Source organism: Carettochelys insculpta, chromosome 28 (genome assembly GCF_033958435.1).
Source record: "Carettochelys insculpta isolate YL-2023 chromosome 28, ASM3395843v1, whole genome shotgun sequence".
NCBI classification, from domain to species: domain Eukaryota; kingdom Metazoa; phylum Chordata; order Testudines; family Carettochelyidae; genus Carettochelys; species Carettochelys insculpta.
The window spans coordinates 1,890,988-1,907,114 of NC_134164.1; the positions used below are offsets into that span (position 1 = coordinate 1,890,988).

At 52.2% G+C, this 16,127-nt stretch overlaps 1 protein-coding gene across 1 annotated transcript in view; it reads left to right on the top strand.

The window, feature by feature from the left end:
• Positions 1–12,083, top strand: part of SKAP1 (src kinase associated phosphoprotein 1) — a 227,651-nt gene extending 215,568 nt beyond the window's left edge. The window contains exons 13-14 of the mRNA XM_074979091.1: positions 10,444–10,559; positions 11,752–12,083. Of these exons, the coding sequence (XP_074835192.1) occupies positions 10,444–10,545 (102 nt within the window). The 3' untranslated portion in view covers positions 10,546–10,559; positions 11,752–12,083. The remainder of the gene's footprint in view (positions 1–10,443; positions 10,560–11,751) is intronic.
• Positions 12,084–16,127: the final 4,044 nt, after the last annotated feature.

The window sequence follows — 16,127 nt, forward strand, 5'->3', positions numbered from 1 at the left end:
TCTTAAAAGGAGGTGGAAATTTTCTCTGGGATTGCCAAGAAAGAAAAATATTGAAGCCGATTGTCATTTTCAGAACCATCTTTCTTTGACAATAACTTTCACATGATTCTGCTGTCATTTTTTTCCCTCAAGTAAGGGTTGGTTTGTTGTTCTGTTTTGTGGGCTATTCGGCAATAACTTGGATAATGAGAAATTTTAATGTGAAATCCAAATTATACACACACAAAATAGATCATAACACTTTAAAACTTGCACTGATTTGTTAAATATGCACAGGAGGGAAAACCTCTATTTTATATTGTCACAAAACCTGTTTGTAAATTTCTTTTCTTAATTGTGGCCTGTTGAACATCTATATTTAAATCCACATTGTTGTTTCCTCTGATAGTGTAAAATATCAGTGGAAATCTCTGTTTGTTAGAGAGAGAGATAATTATAAAACCATATCCCGGTTCATGAAGCGCGGGTAACATTTAAGCCAATTGATGTGGTAACATTTAAAGCGGTTATATTGCAAAATGTCACGTATGGTCTGGTTTCATTAGAGAGAAGTTAATAGATTGATGGTATTGAAATTCCCATTTCTGGGAATAAAATAAGTTTGCCTTTGCTATAACTCTTCTCAGTCCATGGCCCAAAAAACTCAATCACCTCCAGTCCTCTTCATCACGAATGAAATTTACAAAAACTTCTACTGTAAGGAGCCAGTAACTAATCAACAGTTTAAAAATTAAAAGCTGGCTATTAACTACTAAACAAAAGAGGCAAAGAATCCCATGGCCATCAACATAATGGTTTAGACGAGCCCGGGGTTGAAAGATAAGAATAAACTCACACAATTAATACTCAGCATATGCCATTTATGATCAAAAGAATTCTCTGCTCTCTCTGAGAATGCTCATAAGCTAGGAGTATTTCAGATTCAGCATCTATCGGTCGTCTTTCCCTCCTTTTTTTCCCCTACTGCTCCATCTGTAAATGAACAAACATCTTGATTTTATAGCCTTTTGCTTTGTAAAACTGAGAAATGGAGGGTGGGGGGTATATATTGGATTCCTAAATAAGACTTTAATTCCGAATTCATTTACACTGTAGCGTTGAAGTTGTCACACACTGTAATGCAGTATTTAATTAAAATAACAAAAGTGTATCTGGCTAGGTCCTGGGGTAACTATCACCAAATTATAGCTGGTGCCATCCATATTGTACTTATGAAACAACAGCTTCGAAGGTGCAGTTGAGCTGATACAGAGGAGTTAGCATTTAAACCATTGTTCTCACAAGCACTGAATTTTTCTTTTCTTGAATAAGTTCCGCTTCAGATTTCCCCTTTTTTTATTCTTTCTTTTAAATGTATTTCTCACTATTTGACCTAGATCATCTTTATTTCAACTGGGGCAGTGAGGGTGACTTCTCTCTGGTTTTGGGCCCTAACGCCTGCTCTTCAACTTGTGACCTACAGACTTCTGTCGCTCTGAAATCTCCTCCCGTCTGTTGTCATGGAAGGGATTGGGAGCCCAGTGTCAGATCAGAAACACTCAGGCAGAACTTGGATATGGGATTTAACAGGGTAGGGAATGAGTATCTTTTTTAAAGCCATCGGCATGCGCCTGCTTTTGTCTGATCTCCTACAGCTGTGTCAAGGGCACAGACTTGTCAGAATTCAAGTTTTCCTCTCTGTTTTTTTAGTTATATTGATAGCTAGTATCTGGCTTTAAGCATTGTTTTCAGCTTTAATGGATTTTTAAATGCTAACAGAAGAAATCTGAGGGAGGTCTGCCAATTATTTAATATTGTGAAATGCTGACATTCAAAAAGTGAACGCTTTAGAGACCTTAAAACACAAATTGTCTTTTTGGCGTGTGATTTTGCAAAGTAAATATCCTTGAATCAAACTCTAATATGTCCTCAATCTGCATTTTTTATAAATTTTATTGCTCACCCATGGAGCTAATTTTTCATTGGATTGTGTGCATGGTGAAGTTCATATTTACCAGAAAAAAAAATCTAAGCCTTCTGACCAGAACTGTGAACAGTTTCTCCATTCTACTGCTCTGTAACTGCGTATGTTCACATGTACATGTTGCAGACCTCTCATTCCCACACCAGCACACTTTCTGGCCTGTCTACCTCCTTGTCTAAAAAATGATGCTTTGCTTATGGTTCCAAATTAAAAGGAAATAAACAGCAAAAACAAAATGACCCTGGGAATTAAGGGAAATGTTCCCATTTGTTACTGTTTCTTGCAGTTTTCAACAGATAAAACAAGTGCTTCCCGAGTTCCAGAAAGCTAACCTCTAGTCTCAGTCCCCTGTAGCATCACTTTTATCTGGTTCAATATCCCAGCACCTACTTCTGCTGTAAATTCTCCAGCCCTCTTGCAGTGCAGGTAGTGTCTTAGATCTTTTCCTTTCCTTTTCTTTTTTCCCCCCACCCACACATATAAGATGATCAGAAGAGTTATGAATGGAACGGAAATAATTGCTGTGACCTTTGGAACGGAAATGGCCCCAGGGGTTACTGTATAAAGACATTTTGATAGCACTGATCTTCTAATGGGGGCCCTAGTCTTTCCCCTACCCTCCTGTTTCCTTTTTCAGGTGTGAAAGGTGAAATAAATGGCTCCTTTTACACAAACACTCCACACACAATTATTTTGAGCCCTTGTCACAGGTCACATACAAAGTTTAACTCAAGCGACTGCTAATTTTCATCCGGCACCAGCATTCAGGACTTTAAAGCGGCATCTAATTGGCGGCAGAACAAATTTAGGAAATCAAGTGTGCAATAAAGCAAATAAAAATCTCTCCCTTTATTATTTTTTCCAGGTGGGGAGGGGAGAGTAGAAGTGGGGGGATAAGAGGCGGGAGAGGTTGGGTCTCCTTCCACCCTGCCTGCACAACTTTACCATTAAAGTTACACCTACAGCTAAGAAGTTTGGCCATGAAAAATGGTCATTTTGTTTCCCCTGCTCAAAGCACGTTATTAAAATGCTAATTTAAAAGAAAAAGGAGTTAAATATCTAGCACTGGTGCAGTCTAATTGCAGCCATAATGAGCTCTCTAAATGTGAGTGCCCCTGACACACGGAGCATAAACAGCCAGCAAACAGATCATTAGTACCCGCGTTCATTTATTCTGGCGACCTTACTATGACCCCACCGAGGGTAGGGTAAAGAGCAGGTGGATCCGGCTGTGACACCCCCCTCGGGGGATCCAGGAAATGAAGCTATAAGCAGCTGCCATGGTAACACCTATGTGTGCAGATGATGTAACACACCAGCAGGCTGGGAGGTCCACAATTGGGAGGCACTGCTCCCCGCCTTTGCCAGAGAATGATCCCCGGCATTAAATTATTCAGGTCTTTTCATGAGCCCCCAGTCGCTCCAAGGGATCTCACTTTGCCCAGCCAGAGGCAGGTTTGGGGTCAGGGTGAGGGGGCTAGCGCAGAGCGGAATCTTGTGGACACACAGGGGCCACACCAAGAATCTGCCCCAGATAATCCAGTTTCACCCCATTTTCAGGGGAAGCCCCCATGAATACAGGGGAGGAACCTTAAGCCTGCAAGGCCCTGAGCGCCCTCTCCGCTTTAGGGGGAAGTGGAAGGAGGTAGGCATCTCACAGGTCCTGAATGAGCATTTTCACAGCAGCAAGCAGCTGTGATGGGTGAAAAAAATAAACCTTGACTGTCTCATATTTAGTCTCTTTTCTGCTATGCACCATGCAAGGTATTATGTACGTAAACCTGAGCCTGTGCCCACCCCTAAATATAGCGAGGGAGAGGGTCATTCTGGTTTTACAGAACAGGGGAAACCAAGGCACAGAAAACTGTGCCATTGCTGGGAACAGAGCTCAGACCTGCTGCCCCTCTGCTGTAACCACCACAGGCCCAGGGTGTTACCCAACAGTCCTGGCTCCAAGTCCCTGGTGCGTTTCAGTGCTCTTGGTGGTGTTCTCTGCTAACAGGCTCCATCCAGCACACCCTACCATGAGCAGAATCGGGCCCCAAGGTCAGGAGACCGAAAGCCGGGTGTGAATGTGAGCAGCCAGGCAGGAGATTAATAAAAACAATTCTCAGGAAATGATTTTCCCCCATTCCAGCCTGTTTGGTTCTGAACAGCCTCACTAATCACCTCTCAGCGAAGGCACAATAACTTTTTTTTTCCAAGGGGCATGGAAAGAGTATCCTTGGAAATTATTTTGAAATAAAAAATAGCCCAAGCAACACCCTCTCTGCCCCCCCCATACCCCTGTTCTTCGGAGCCCCCCCCCCACGCCGGTGCACTTTAGATGAACCTGTGATATTGTAGCAATGGCCCTTGAAGTGCAGTGGTTAGGTGATTTAGGAGAATATTAAAGGGAATGTGGAGATGCGAAGGCGTCTCTCTCAGGGAGAGCGGGAGAAATACGCGGCACAGATGGGCTGAGCAGATTAAACATTTCCGTCACATTGTTTCCAAATTGTGTTGCGGCGCCTGAGGGTTGGTACGGCGGTCAAAGCACGGCAAAATGGCGCAAAGCTGCGAGCCGCGTGCTTTATGGAATAAATATTAATACGGCAGTTTCACATGATCTCACAATCCCATCAGTGGGGAGATCCGACCAGCAGCCGCTGTGGTCTCCAAATTCTGCACCCTCCCCTTTCATTTTCCCTCTTGCAAATGAATGTCCCTCTCCCTCGCTCTGTTTTATGGCCTCCCCTGCCTCAGTTACAGAGCTGCTTTGCAAGTCTTTCCTTCGTGCAGCTGCTGGAGCGGGATGGGTCCTACACAGCGTCTCATCTTGCACTAGCCACGGGCCTCCTAAAGCAGTGAGTGCATGCTTGCCGGTCCAGATTGTGCGTGCCCCTGTGTAACGCAGGGTTGCTCCTTTGCCTGCTGTGGGGTCACCCCAGCACCACTAGTCTCCCCATTAGACTCTGACAATGGCTCACATCCCCCTGTCTGATCTGACTTGTTTTTTCCTCTTTTGATAAGTACTGTTGACACTGGGCGAGTTCCACCTTGCTGAATAGACCTTGTCAGCTCTCGGCCTCCCTCTCACTGGGACCCCACTCTTTAAATACCCCTCTGAAACCACCCCCCCCACTCATGCACCTGATGAAGTGGGTCTTTGCCCACGACAGTTTATGTTCCAAAATATCTGTTAGTCTGTAAGGTGCCACAGGACTTCTTGTTGTTCTCCAGCACCACTGTAACTGGGAGCAGAGTTTACAGGTGACCTGACTCCCCCACCCCACTCCACAGCTTGTCAGTGTGGAGACCAGTGGCCCATCTGATTCACAGTCAGGTAATGTCCTTGGATTTTGCACACTCAGGTCTGTCCCTGGCGCGAATTCAGTCTGGGGCTGGGCCAGGGATGAACTGAATGTACTGTCACAGGCCAGCAGAATTGACAGTGGCATTCTCTGTCAGCTGAGCATGTGGGCAGGTGCCCAGGAATCATGCAGGTGCCGCCCAGCTGAGTAGCAGAGCGCCCACAGCACCTGACAGCCCAGCCAGCAGCCTGTGTGTCTAGCAATGGAGTGCATCCACATACCTCTGTGCACATAAGAAAATGTATTCCAGCCATGGCTACAAAATCCTGAACTCCTCCTGCAGGCAGGGCGCACTGGAAGTAAGTGTGTTAGGGCACTGAGCAGCAGTGGCAGCACGTGCCCAGCCTGGGCAGTGCCCAGACCCAGCCTCAGTTCTGCTGGCGCTGTTAGCATGCCCTGGATGAAACCTGTTCACCCCAAAGGCAGCAGTGCCCCAGTGGAGACAGCAGTGTCTCTTCTGACACCCTCATTCGCTACTTCCCGCATTTCCTACACTCTGCACCCCTGGGTGCCCACCCCCAGCCCTTTGCTTTTCATGTGTCCTTTGCCCTGGCTTCCACCTGGCTGCGGGAATTCAGTGAACAAGTTCCTGGCAAGAGCGAAGAACCAATCATTGAGGGCAAATGTCATCATTCATTTTGATTGTGATGTGCCTGAAGAAACGTTGAATAAGAATAAGCGGGGAGAGAATAGGACTGTTTCCTGGGAGGCGCAGTGGCAGGGAAGCCTCCTCCTGGTTTAGCACAGAGCTGAGTCCCTGATCCCTCTTCCTCTCAGCAAATACATGCTAAAAATCCCGGGAGCTGGAAGAACAGGGTGAGGGCATCCTAAATAGACAGAGTCTCTATGCTGTTACCCAGCACCTCCCATTGGCTTCAAGTTTTGCATCCCCTGGGGGAGTGGGGAAGGCAAGTTCTCGAAATCAGGACTAGCATCAGCCCCAAGCTGGTTTTCTAGATAAACAGCTCCAGCGCTGACCTGGTGTAAAACTCTCCAGGGCCAGCTGACCCGCTGGTAACACATGGCAGGCCTCACCTATGAATTAGGATCCTCCATTTGCCTAACAATAACGTATGACACCCACGCACTGATAATGGGGCTGAGCAATCATAAACCGATAAGTCCCTGATGGATTGGCTTTTCCTTGGGCATCCATCACAGCATCATTGATCTGCTGTGCGAAGCGGGGGCTGATGAATTGTGTTCCTGACGGAGGTGCGGGTTGTTTACAAGGAGCGTCAGGCTGGTGAGCATGCGGCTGGCGAGCGGGACCAGAAGCGCATCGTGGGGGGAGTAAATTTTGTCTGCTCTGCATTTGGTAGAAGGGACGAAGCACGGGGGCGGGGGGGGGGGGTTGTGCTCACTGCAGAGCAGCAGGTGCTGTCTTTGCTAGACATATGAGGCCAAAGTTCACCCGGTGGCCGTGTTCCCTGGAAGCTGAGCTCTTGGGCGGCCGCCCAGGAGTGAGTCGGGTGTGTCCAAGCTGGTTAGCAGAGTGCCCACAGCTGGCAGTGTGTGTTTCTATTGGTGGTGCACATCCGTGCATGTCTTAGTGCACACAACAAAATTGATTCTGCCCTAGAAGGAAAGACAGAGTGGGAACCCTGCCTGAGGGCCTTGTAAACAGGGAGCCACACCAAAATGCAGCCCCCCCATGTCAGGGTGCAAGCACTGGCCTTGTGCTTCTAAGCACCAGGCTGAGCCAGGAAACAAGGGCACAGTCCCCTGCCTGTCAAAGGGGGATAACTGCTCTGCTGTTCTCTCCCCACCTCCCACTTCGTCTGGTGAGACTGGAAGGTCTGTAGCCACTGTCTCAGCAGTACAGAGCCAGCCTCTGGCCACACTAATACGTTCACTTTCCACATGAGGAGGAGAAAGGAAGGGGCCAGAGGTGTGGGGAGGCCCATGGCTCAGTGAATCTGGCCCAGCCACCCGTTTTCCTCTGTCCCCCAAATTCTGGGGCCCTGTAGGGTGGGGAGCGGAACACTACTAGCCTGCTCCCTGGAATTAAATTGATACTGGCAGCTGGAAAGCCCCGCAGGTGAACTTTCAAAGGCTGCAGCTCCTTTGAAGTCAGCATACGCCCATTTACAGCTGCTGAGAATCTGGCCTGGCTATCTCTGTTGCCAGACCAGAGCTGGTCATTCCAGGTCATGGCTGAGCTGCCTTTGCAAGAGATCTGACAAATCGAAAGCAGCGGGGGCAGATTGAAATTAAAATGCAGCAATCATGGAGCAGGGGGGCTCCAATCGCTTTTTCCGGGCTTACGAGGAGCAACCTGCTGCTTCTCCCGACACCTACTGGCAGGGCATTTGCAGCACCGTGCAGGGATGCAGGGCCCTGTGACAGGAGGATCACCGAGGAGGGCCGAGATGTTCACAGGGCCATGAATGGTGACAGGGAAAGCACTAGAGGCTGAGCCAAGCTGTGAAATGGTCCCTGGGCTGGGGGCTGTGGTGTCTTTTCAGTGACAGAATTGGCTGTTCTTTTTATGTCAGGTGTGGCGGGGGGAGAATTTGTTCTCCTCTCCCCCTTGCTGATGGAAATGAGTTGCATAAATGCTTTTACAGCCCCATGCGCCAGCCCACTTACTGCTGGTGAAGGGCACGATCAGCTGTTCTGGGGGCAAGGAAATGCAGACAGTGCCAGGGTCCAGGAAGTGGGCCGCCCCTCTGGGAGCAAATCGCAGCATTAGAGGGAAGGGTCTCAGTGCTGAGAGCAGACTGGGGCCTCCTGGCATTCCGAACAGGTGGCTTTTGTTATCTGTGTGCACCAAGCATTGATGGCAAGGGTTTCGTGGCAGTCTCCTCTTGCACAGGGGTACAGCGGGAGTGAAGCGTAAATCAATGGAGCTGCACAGGTGCAAGGAGGAGTGAGGCGGGAGGGGAGGAAGAATGTTGATTCACTGGGTTGTAAAGCAACCCGGATTGAGTCACTAGCCATGGGTAGGTCATTTCATCCTCCGTGGCCTCCATCACTGCCAAAGTTCCCTGTAAACTGAGAGAGTCAGGTGCTGCCCAGCTGATTAGCAGACCATCCCCAGCCAGCAGCCTGTGTTTCTACTGATGGTGCACATCTGCACATGTCCTGGTGCACAAAACAAAGTTTATTCTGCACATGAATGGAAAAACTTGCAGGGAACAGCAGTCACCGCATCTGGGCAGTGGGCATACACAAGGCTGGGCAAAGGGCTTGGAGATCCTCCAGTCAGCAGCTCAAGAGAGGGGCAAAGCTGTGTTGAGCTGTGGGTGGGCATTGCCCTGCAGGAAATGTACATGTCAGCCCCCATCTCAGCAGGTCCCGGTGCCTGTTCACCCGTCTCTTGAAGCAGTGAATGTCCGGATGATTCTTTAATAGCCCCATGATGAAGCCACCCCCCCCAATCTGTGCAGGCTCAGCGCACGTAGGCCCTGTGAGAAGCTGATTAGGTCGATTCCAGGGAAACCATCCTCCATCGCCCTCCTCCCTTGCCCCGGAAAAACCCAGCTGCTCAGCGCCCCTTAAACCCGGGCGTCAGCAGCTTAGCAAATGAGCACCTCCAGACGAGAACAGGGTTCACTCGGTGCTGGGCTTTGGCTTGCTGTGCCAGTGCACTCCTCATTTTAATAGTTTAATAAAAATTAGCATAATTAACGAACATCTGTATGATCCAGAGTGGTGCAATTTGGCACTTGGAAACGAGGACTTAAACATTATTGCTGGGAGTTTAATGTTGTTTTAATTCTTTTTGGCACTGCGCAGTGGAATAAACGCTCGGTGCCGAGAGTTCTCGGCTGCCTCTCATTTGCATTTTCCTCCCTTGGATGATGAGCAATCGCCAGCTCCCTGGCAATTCATCACAGCTGAAATTATTTTAAAATACCTCATGGTGCTCGGGCAGAGGAGCGGTGGAGGGGAGGGTTGGCCTGCTGCTTTTCAGCCCCACATGGCTCCCTGACCCAGCGCCTACCCCATCTATCCCAAGGCCCAGGTACTGCAAAGGGTTCGTTTCCTCCTCCTGCCAGTTCAGCCCCCAGTCTTTGCTCCCGGATTTCCTTGCCCGTTTCCAGAGGGTTGCAAGGCGGCCATGGTGGGGGTGGGTCAGGGCTGCTTGGCTGCAAGGTTCTGCAGCATCTGCTGCCATGTGGCACCCTGGTGTGCACATGAACTGCTGAAGTCAGCCATCCTGCCAGGTGTTGGCTCCTGCCTCGCGGCTGGGCGTCAGCACGGTCTGGTCCAGGGGTTAGTCTGGGGTTAGGGAGGCTGGACACTTTGGTTCCTTTGAGGGGATCACCTGGGGCTCCTGGCGTAGGGGAGCTGGAAATTGGGAGCAGCATTCCCCGTAAGCTGAGCGCTTGGGCAGCCCCCCAGGAGAGATTCAGGGGCCACCTAGCTGATTAGCAAATCGCCCAGAGCCAGGGCTGTCCCAATGAGGGAGGGGGTAACCCACCCCCCCCAATGCCCAATTTTCAGGACTCTGGCCCCACCCCCATGCTCCACCCCCACCCCGACTAACATGGCTGGGGATTACCTGAGGCAGGGCACAGCAGCAATGGTGACAGCAGCAAGGGGTCGCCTCCCCTTCCCACTGCACCCTCACCCTGCAGCGCAAGCGCCTGAATCTCTCCTGGGCAGCCACCCAAGTGCTCAGCATCCTGGGAACCCTGCTAGGAAGGAATTTCCTTGCCTCCTCCCGCTTTAGATCGATAGGAAGCCTGGAGGTGGGGGGTCTTCCTCTGCAGCCTGGGGGTGGGTCATGTGCCAGCATTTCAGGGCATGTCTCACAAATCCATTTGTGACAGGTGCAAGGTGCTCCAGCAGTCCTGGCCTCTCGGTCTCTCCTCTTCACTGCCCGTGGCACATGAGAGTTTAGGCTTCCGGTCTAACTCTGGGTTTTGGCCTTGGTCAGTGATAGCTTTGCAAATTTGGCTGTAAAGGACCTGCCCGAGATGCCTGTAGCAGAGCCAGGAATGAGCCCCACCTGGCTGCCTACCCAGTGCCTTAACTCCTATCCCCTATAGCTAAGCTCATAGACTTGCAGGGCTGCCAGGGACTGGCAGAGGTCTTAGTACAAGCCCTGGCACACACGGGCCAACAGAGGTAAGTCTGGAGTCCACGGTGTCTAAGCTGGGCCCTTTGCTTTCTCAGGAGTACAACATGTACGGCTGGTGGATTGGGGAACTGAACAGCCAGGTGGGGATCGTCCCAAAGGAATACCTCACCGCTGCCTACGAACTGAAGGAGCAATGACCAGACCAGAAGAGGTGCGACTGCTGCTTTATGATTACCTCCTTCAGAGAATCTTCCTGCCCTCGCCGATAACAAAACCGCCCTGCGGGGAGGGGCACAGCTGTCCCATGATCTCTGTAAGCTGAGCACAGGGGTGGCTGCCCAGGAGCAAGTCAGGTGCTGTCCAGCTGATTGGCAGAGCATGCACAGCCCTAGAGAGCTGGCAGTGTGTGTTCTATCGGTGGTGCACATCAGCACGTGCCTTGGTGCTCGTGACAAAATTTATTCCAGCCATGGATAGGAAAGATTTGCGTGACCCCTAGAGTTGTCAGTGCAGGGGCTGGAACAGTCCTGGGATATGGTTTCAATCTCTTAAAAGATCAACACGGAGCAACCAGGGACTCCTTTGGCTCCCTCTTCTGGTCGTCACCATACACAGGAGCTAATGAGGCAGGAAAAGCAGCCCAAAGAGCTGGACCAGTGGGCTGAGGGGATTAGCTGACGGTGTTTCACTGGGCAAACAGTGAAGGCAGCTGAGTTGAGCCCCCGACTGGGAATGCAGAGTTCTGCACTCCACTCCCAGTTGGTTTGTGACTGCCAGTGGGTGGGCAGACGTATGAATTGGCTCCAGCTGTGCCCATGTGCCAGGGGCTTTGCAATGGAAACATCCCTGGCTTTTGTCAGTTGCTTGGAGGACTCTGAGTGAAACACAGAATAGGTTGTTACCTGGCTGGGCTGACAGCAATGTAGAAGTTTGGTTCCCAGAACACATTGCCTCTGCGTAGCTGTAGTAGTTCTCAGCAGGGCATCATAGTCAGAACACTTTTCACACAAATATCCTCAAAGATCTGGTGGGGGTGGGGGTGGGGGGGAAGCAGTCATTTGATTGGGGAAACTGAGGCACAGGACATGTAGCTTGCTCTTCATGTCAGCTGCAGAGCTAGGAATAGAACTCAGGAGGACTCACTCCCAATCACCAGTCCTAACCACTGGCTCACACTACCACGTGCTGCAGCAAAGGTTGTATACTCATCGTGTTGTCCAGCGAGCTCTGTTTCTTCCCCTGACCATCAGTGCCGGGCTTATCAGTCACTGGGACAAGAGCCCAAAGCTGCCCCAGTGTAACCCTCCATCCCGTCCTGTGAGTCCGCGAGGCCATGCATGCCACAGGGACAGGGACCCTGCCAGGCATCACCAATATTCACGCCTGTGTCTCTTTACTTCTAGACTCTCTTCCTGCTCCCTGACTTTGCTGAGATACCAGACTACAGTCCTGACTTTGGGGTCCTCTCTCTTGCTACTCTTCGGGCTCCTGTGGACACCTTCTCCACCACCAGGTGACGAGACTCACGTCCCAGTGCCCACACTGCTGCTGCTTGCCCCTTTCATCCCGTAACTGAACTAATCCCCCTCATGCCACACTTGATGCCGAACGGCCTGCGGCTTGGTACGCTGCTCCTCCCCTGACTGACCAGGAGGCCGACTGAGAGACTGACCAAGAACAGGGCTGGTTTAGTCTTCTTCTGTGACAGGGAGAAAAACACGAAATAAAAAGGACCCTCTTGTCCTCACAGCTTCTGGACGGCCCCCTTGGCTCTGTCCCTAGCTCGATTCTGTGCTCAGGTATCAGACAGGTGGGTTCCAAGAGGGTACGCAGTGCTGGAACCCTCCAGCTCAATGCCCAGATTCTGCCCAGGCCCAGCTTTCCCGTCAGCTGCGGTGTGGGGCTGCTGGTGCTGTCCCTCTCTGGGGAGCAACAGAGAACCTCCTCCCCCAGCTCTGTCCTGCCCACAAGTCAAATAGCCTGGCACAGGCTGTGTCCCCCATGTGCCACTAGGTGGTGGTAGCTAACTGTGTGCTACAGCATCAGGCCACAAGGAAAAAAAGCCTGCCTGAAATTAACTCCTGCTGCACAGCACAGCAGTGGTGCGGGGAAGGGACCCTGTGCACTGAAACTGGCAGCTCTGACCCTTTTCAGGGCAATAAGGTCTGTATTCAGCCCAACCCGTATGTATGTGCTCAGACTTCAGCAGGAGCTTTAAGTGATTCGGTTACCCCAGGAAAACCTCTGAGATCAGCAATGGGAGATAGGCAGCCAAGCACCTCTAGTGGAGACAGACCTCCACAGCACATCTGGGGTGGGTAGCCCTCAAGAACTCAGGGGGGAGTGCTGGGTCCAGCCCCTCTTTCAGTCCTTCAGCATTTAAAGGCCTCTGATCCTGGCAGGAGCAAGGCTGAGGCTGTTGCCCTGCCAGGCTGTTTGGAGAGAAGGATTTCCCCACTGCTGGAAGGAGGTGGGGCAAGAACCTGCCCCCTAACAGTGGCTGGCAGCCTGGCTCACCCAGCTGCTGTGGCACTCGGCACAGGGATGAGCCTTGACAGCGCCAGTTACTTCTGCAGCTCCACTAGCAATCGTGCCAAGGCAGCTCAGAGCTGTCACGTTGCCCCCTTCCTCAATGGGCTCCATGTAGCTCCTGTGCTGTAGATGGTGGCTTGTGCAGGCTGACAGGCGACATGCAGGGCCAAACCCCAGCCCCTTTGCAGGCTAGATGAGCAATCTGTGCCCCCCATCACCAGCCCTCCAACCCATGCAGCCCCCCCAGCTCTCCCCCGGCTCCCACCAGCCCTGAGCATTCGTGGGGAAAGGGGCACATTTGTGGCTAAAGCCCAGGAGCTGGAGAGTTGTGTTAGAGCAACAGCCTGGCTGCTGCATTGGCCTGTTGGACACAGCAACAGCAGCAGCTAGTGACAGGGGAAACAGCCAACTGGAGCCATGGCCTTCTGGGGCTGCAATGCTCTGAGCGTCAGCTGGCCTGACAGGGCTTTGGGCAAGGCCAGATCCCAGGAGCCCAGAGCCATGGAGGCTGGGCCTTGGGCTGACACACCCACCGATGCTTTCTCTCTGCAGCCTTTGGCAGTTGCTTAAGCCCAGCTAAAAGGTGTTTAGGCTCAACAGAGACCGTCCCCCAGCACCACCCTGCCCAGAAGTCAAATCGCCTCACACACTCGATGTGGGGCCCTGGCCAGCTGTGGGAGGATGAGACCCTGAGTCAGAACCTAGGACAGGGGCAGAGTTAAGGCAGTCCTGCCAGAGTTCCCTGGCTCATGGCCTTGCAAATGCTTCAAGTCAACAACCTGCTCCTTCTTCAACGTCTATACAGCAGTGGTCTGTGCACCGCCTAGGGCACACAGGCACTCAAGTAATACAAATAATAATCATACAGCCCCTTCGGGCAGCTGGGTTGTAGGAACCCCCTGCCCCCACCCCAACAGCCTCCTGAGATGGAGCAGCACCAAGTGAGTCAGGTGATTGGCAAGGTTGGAGTTCAGGCACCAGCTGACCCATCCCAGCTGCTATTGATTTTGCTATTGATTTTGCAGGGAGCAGTAGGTGAGAGCTCTGCCTGGCCATCCCACCAGCCCAGCTTGCTGCTGCTGTGTCAGGGAGAGTGCAGCAGAGCTGGGAATGACCCGACAGCATGAGCTGGGCCCAGGGCAAGGTGACGCATGCGTTTCCCCCTCCCGCCCGTGGGCTGGGTGCTGTTAGCTGGGTGGAGAGCCACCTTGCACCAAGGCACCATGTCCGGGAGGCAGAGCCCCAGCCACCTCCATCCAGGCTACACCTGCGAGCAGCTTCCTTCAGTCTTTTAGCCATTCCAGGAGGCCAAGGAGCTGGTCTGTGGGAGTGGGGAAAGAGGCACCTGGCTGGGTTATTACCAGGGTTGGAGCACGTTCCTCTGCTGAGACCGGCTTGTAATTACAATAATTTTCTAAGCAGTGCTCTGCACAATGAGGGCCTGACTGCCTGCATCTCCCAGCCCTCATCACTCACTGGGAGGGCTCTTAAAGAGACAGGCTCCCCTATCTCTCTTTTGCAGGTTGAACAGCTGTCCCATAATTGGTAGACATATTTGAGCCTCCTGGCATATAACAGGGTGTAGCACTTCTGCTGCTCTGCTGGCCTCATTCCGTGCTGGCAGGAAGCCAGGTGTGGGTGGCGGGGGGGGGGGGGGCGGTGCCAAGCAGGAGGCTGCACCAGGGTAGGGCTCCAGAGGTAGCGAGGGGTGCTGGAGGTTGGAGAATCGGCCCTGGCGGTAGGCACCAGGGGAGGTAATCCTTGGAGCACTGGCTGGTTTCCTCTGATAAACACCCACCTAGGTCTCTGCCCCCCAGGCCAAGGAGATGTGCCAGTGTCTTCAGGCAGCCCAGAGATGTTGCTGTGAGGAAGGCGTGCACATATCGAGTCAGCTAAGAGAGGCGCTGAGGCTGAAACCTAAGGACAATGCCTTTACAGGTCTGTTACACTTCCACTGCTGAGCAAACCAACATGGGCAGAGCTGGACTCAGGGTAGAGCAGGAGTGACTGTCGTTCCCCCACACCCTCAGTAGGGTTAGCTGAGAGGCTGCCTGCCCCACAGAGCACCAGCTACTGTACTGAGGGCCTGATCCTGTGTTCACCACAGCCTGGGAGGTGGGGGGCAAGGCACAGACAAACCTGGAGAAGTAGCACTGTATGGCAGACAGTGGAAAGCAGGACACCTGGGTTCATTCACTAGCTCTTCACATGTGTACACCATGACGTATCTCCTGTCCGAGGAGTTGAACATGTGTGGGCTGCAGCAGAACAAGCATGTGGAAAACAGCTGGGGAGAGAGCCATGGGCAGACCAATGCGCTTCCAAATCCCCAGCCATCACAGCGGTTCCCCATGCTGCAAGCTGGGCCCATTTGGGCCTGTTGCTGACTAGCAAGGACAGCATACTCCAATTTCTGCTCCATCGGCATGGCTACTCCCTGTCCCCACTCTTGGGTTTTAGGAGCCCCTTTGTTAGCAGGAAAGGGCCTATGACACACAGTAGTACTGATTCCATCTGGCAGAGAACAGCACTGAGGTGGCAGCTCTTCAGCTGGTGCAGCATGAGGCCTTGTGCCAGCCTTGCCCACAGTGGTGGGTGGGCGCTGTGTGCCAGGGGTTGTACCTGAACACTGGACACTTTCCACTGGCTGGAGCATGAGACCATAGCTGGCAGCAAGGAGGACTTTGATCAGCTGTGTGCCAGGCGTCTGGCCCTCAGTCACAGGTAGTGGCTCCTGTCATCGCCTGCACTGGCCAGGACTGGAGGGCACAGGGCCCAGCCAACAACATTCTCAGCACTAAATGTTGGGGCTGGTGATGCTTGCGCACAGCAGCCAGTTGGTTTGAGGGGCAGCAGCTTCCTCGTTGGCTGCTTAAAAGCCAGCACCAGAGGAGGCAGGTGGCTTAGCCTGCCTGCACAAGTTGGCTCCAGCCTTCAATTCGGCTCTTCTGGAAAGTGCTTGCTCCCACCCTCCGGGAGCACGGGATGAGTGGGATTCATGCCGCAAGGTGTTTTTCACTGACGTGAGAGATGAGCCTCCTCCAGCGGGCAGGAAAGAACAAGCTGCCTGGATTGTGGCCTGATGGGGTTGCTGGGTTCCTGCCAGGCTGTTGGGGATGGAGGTGTCTAATCTTATGAAGGGCTCAGCTAAATGCAAGAGAAGGGTTACGCTGAGCTGCTGTGCGTGGCAGCCTGGGAGAAAGTAGGGCCTACGGCTCTAGATCCAGGCCTGCAGGAAGGAAGCACA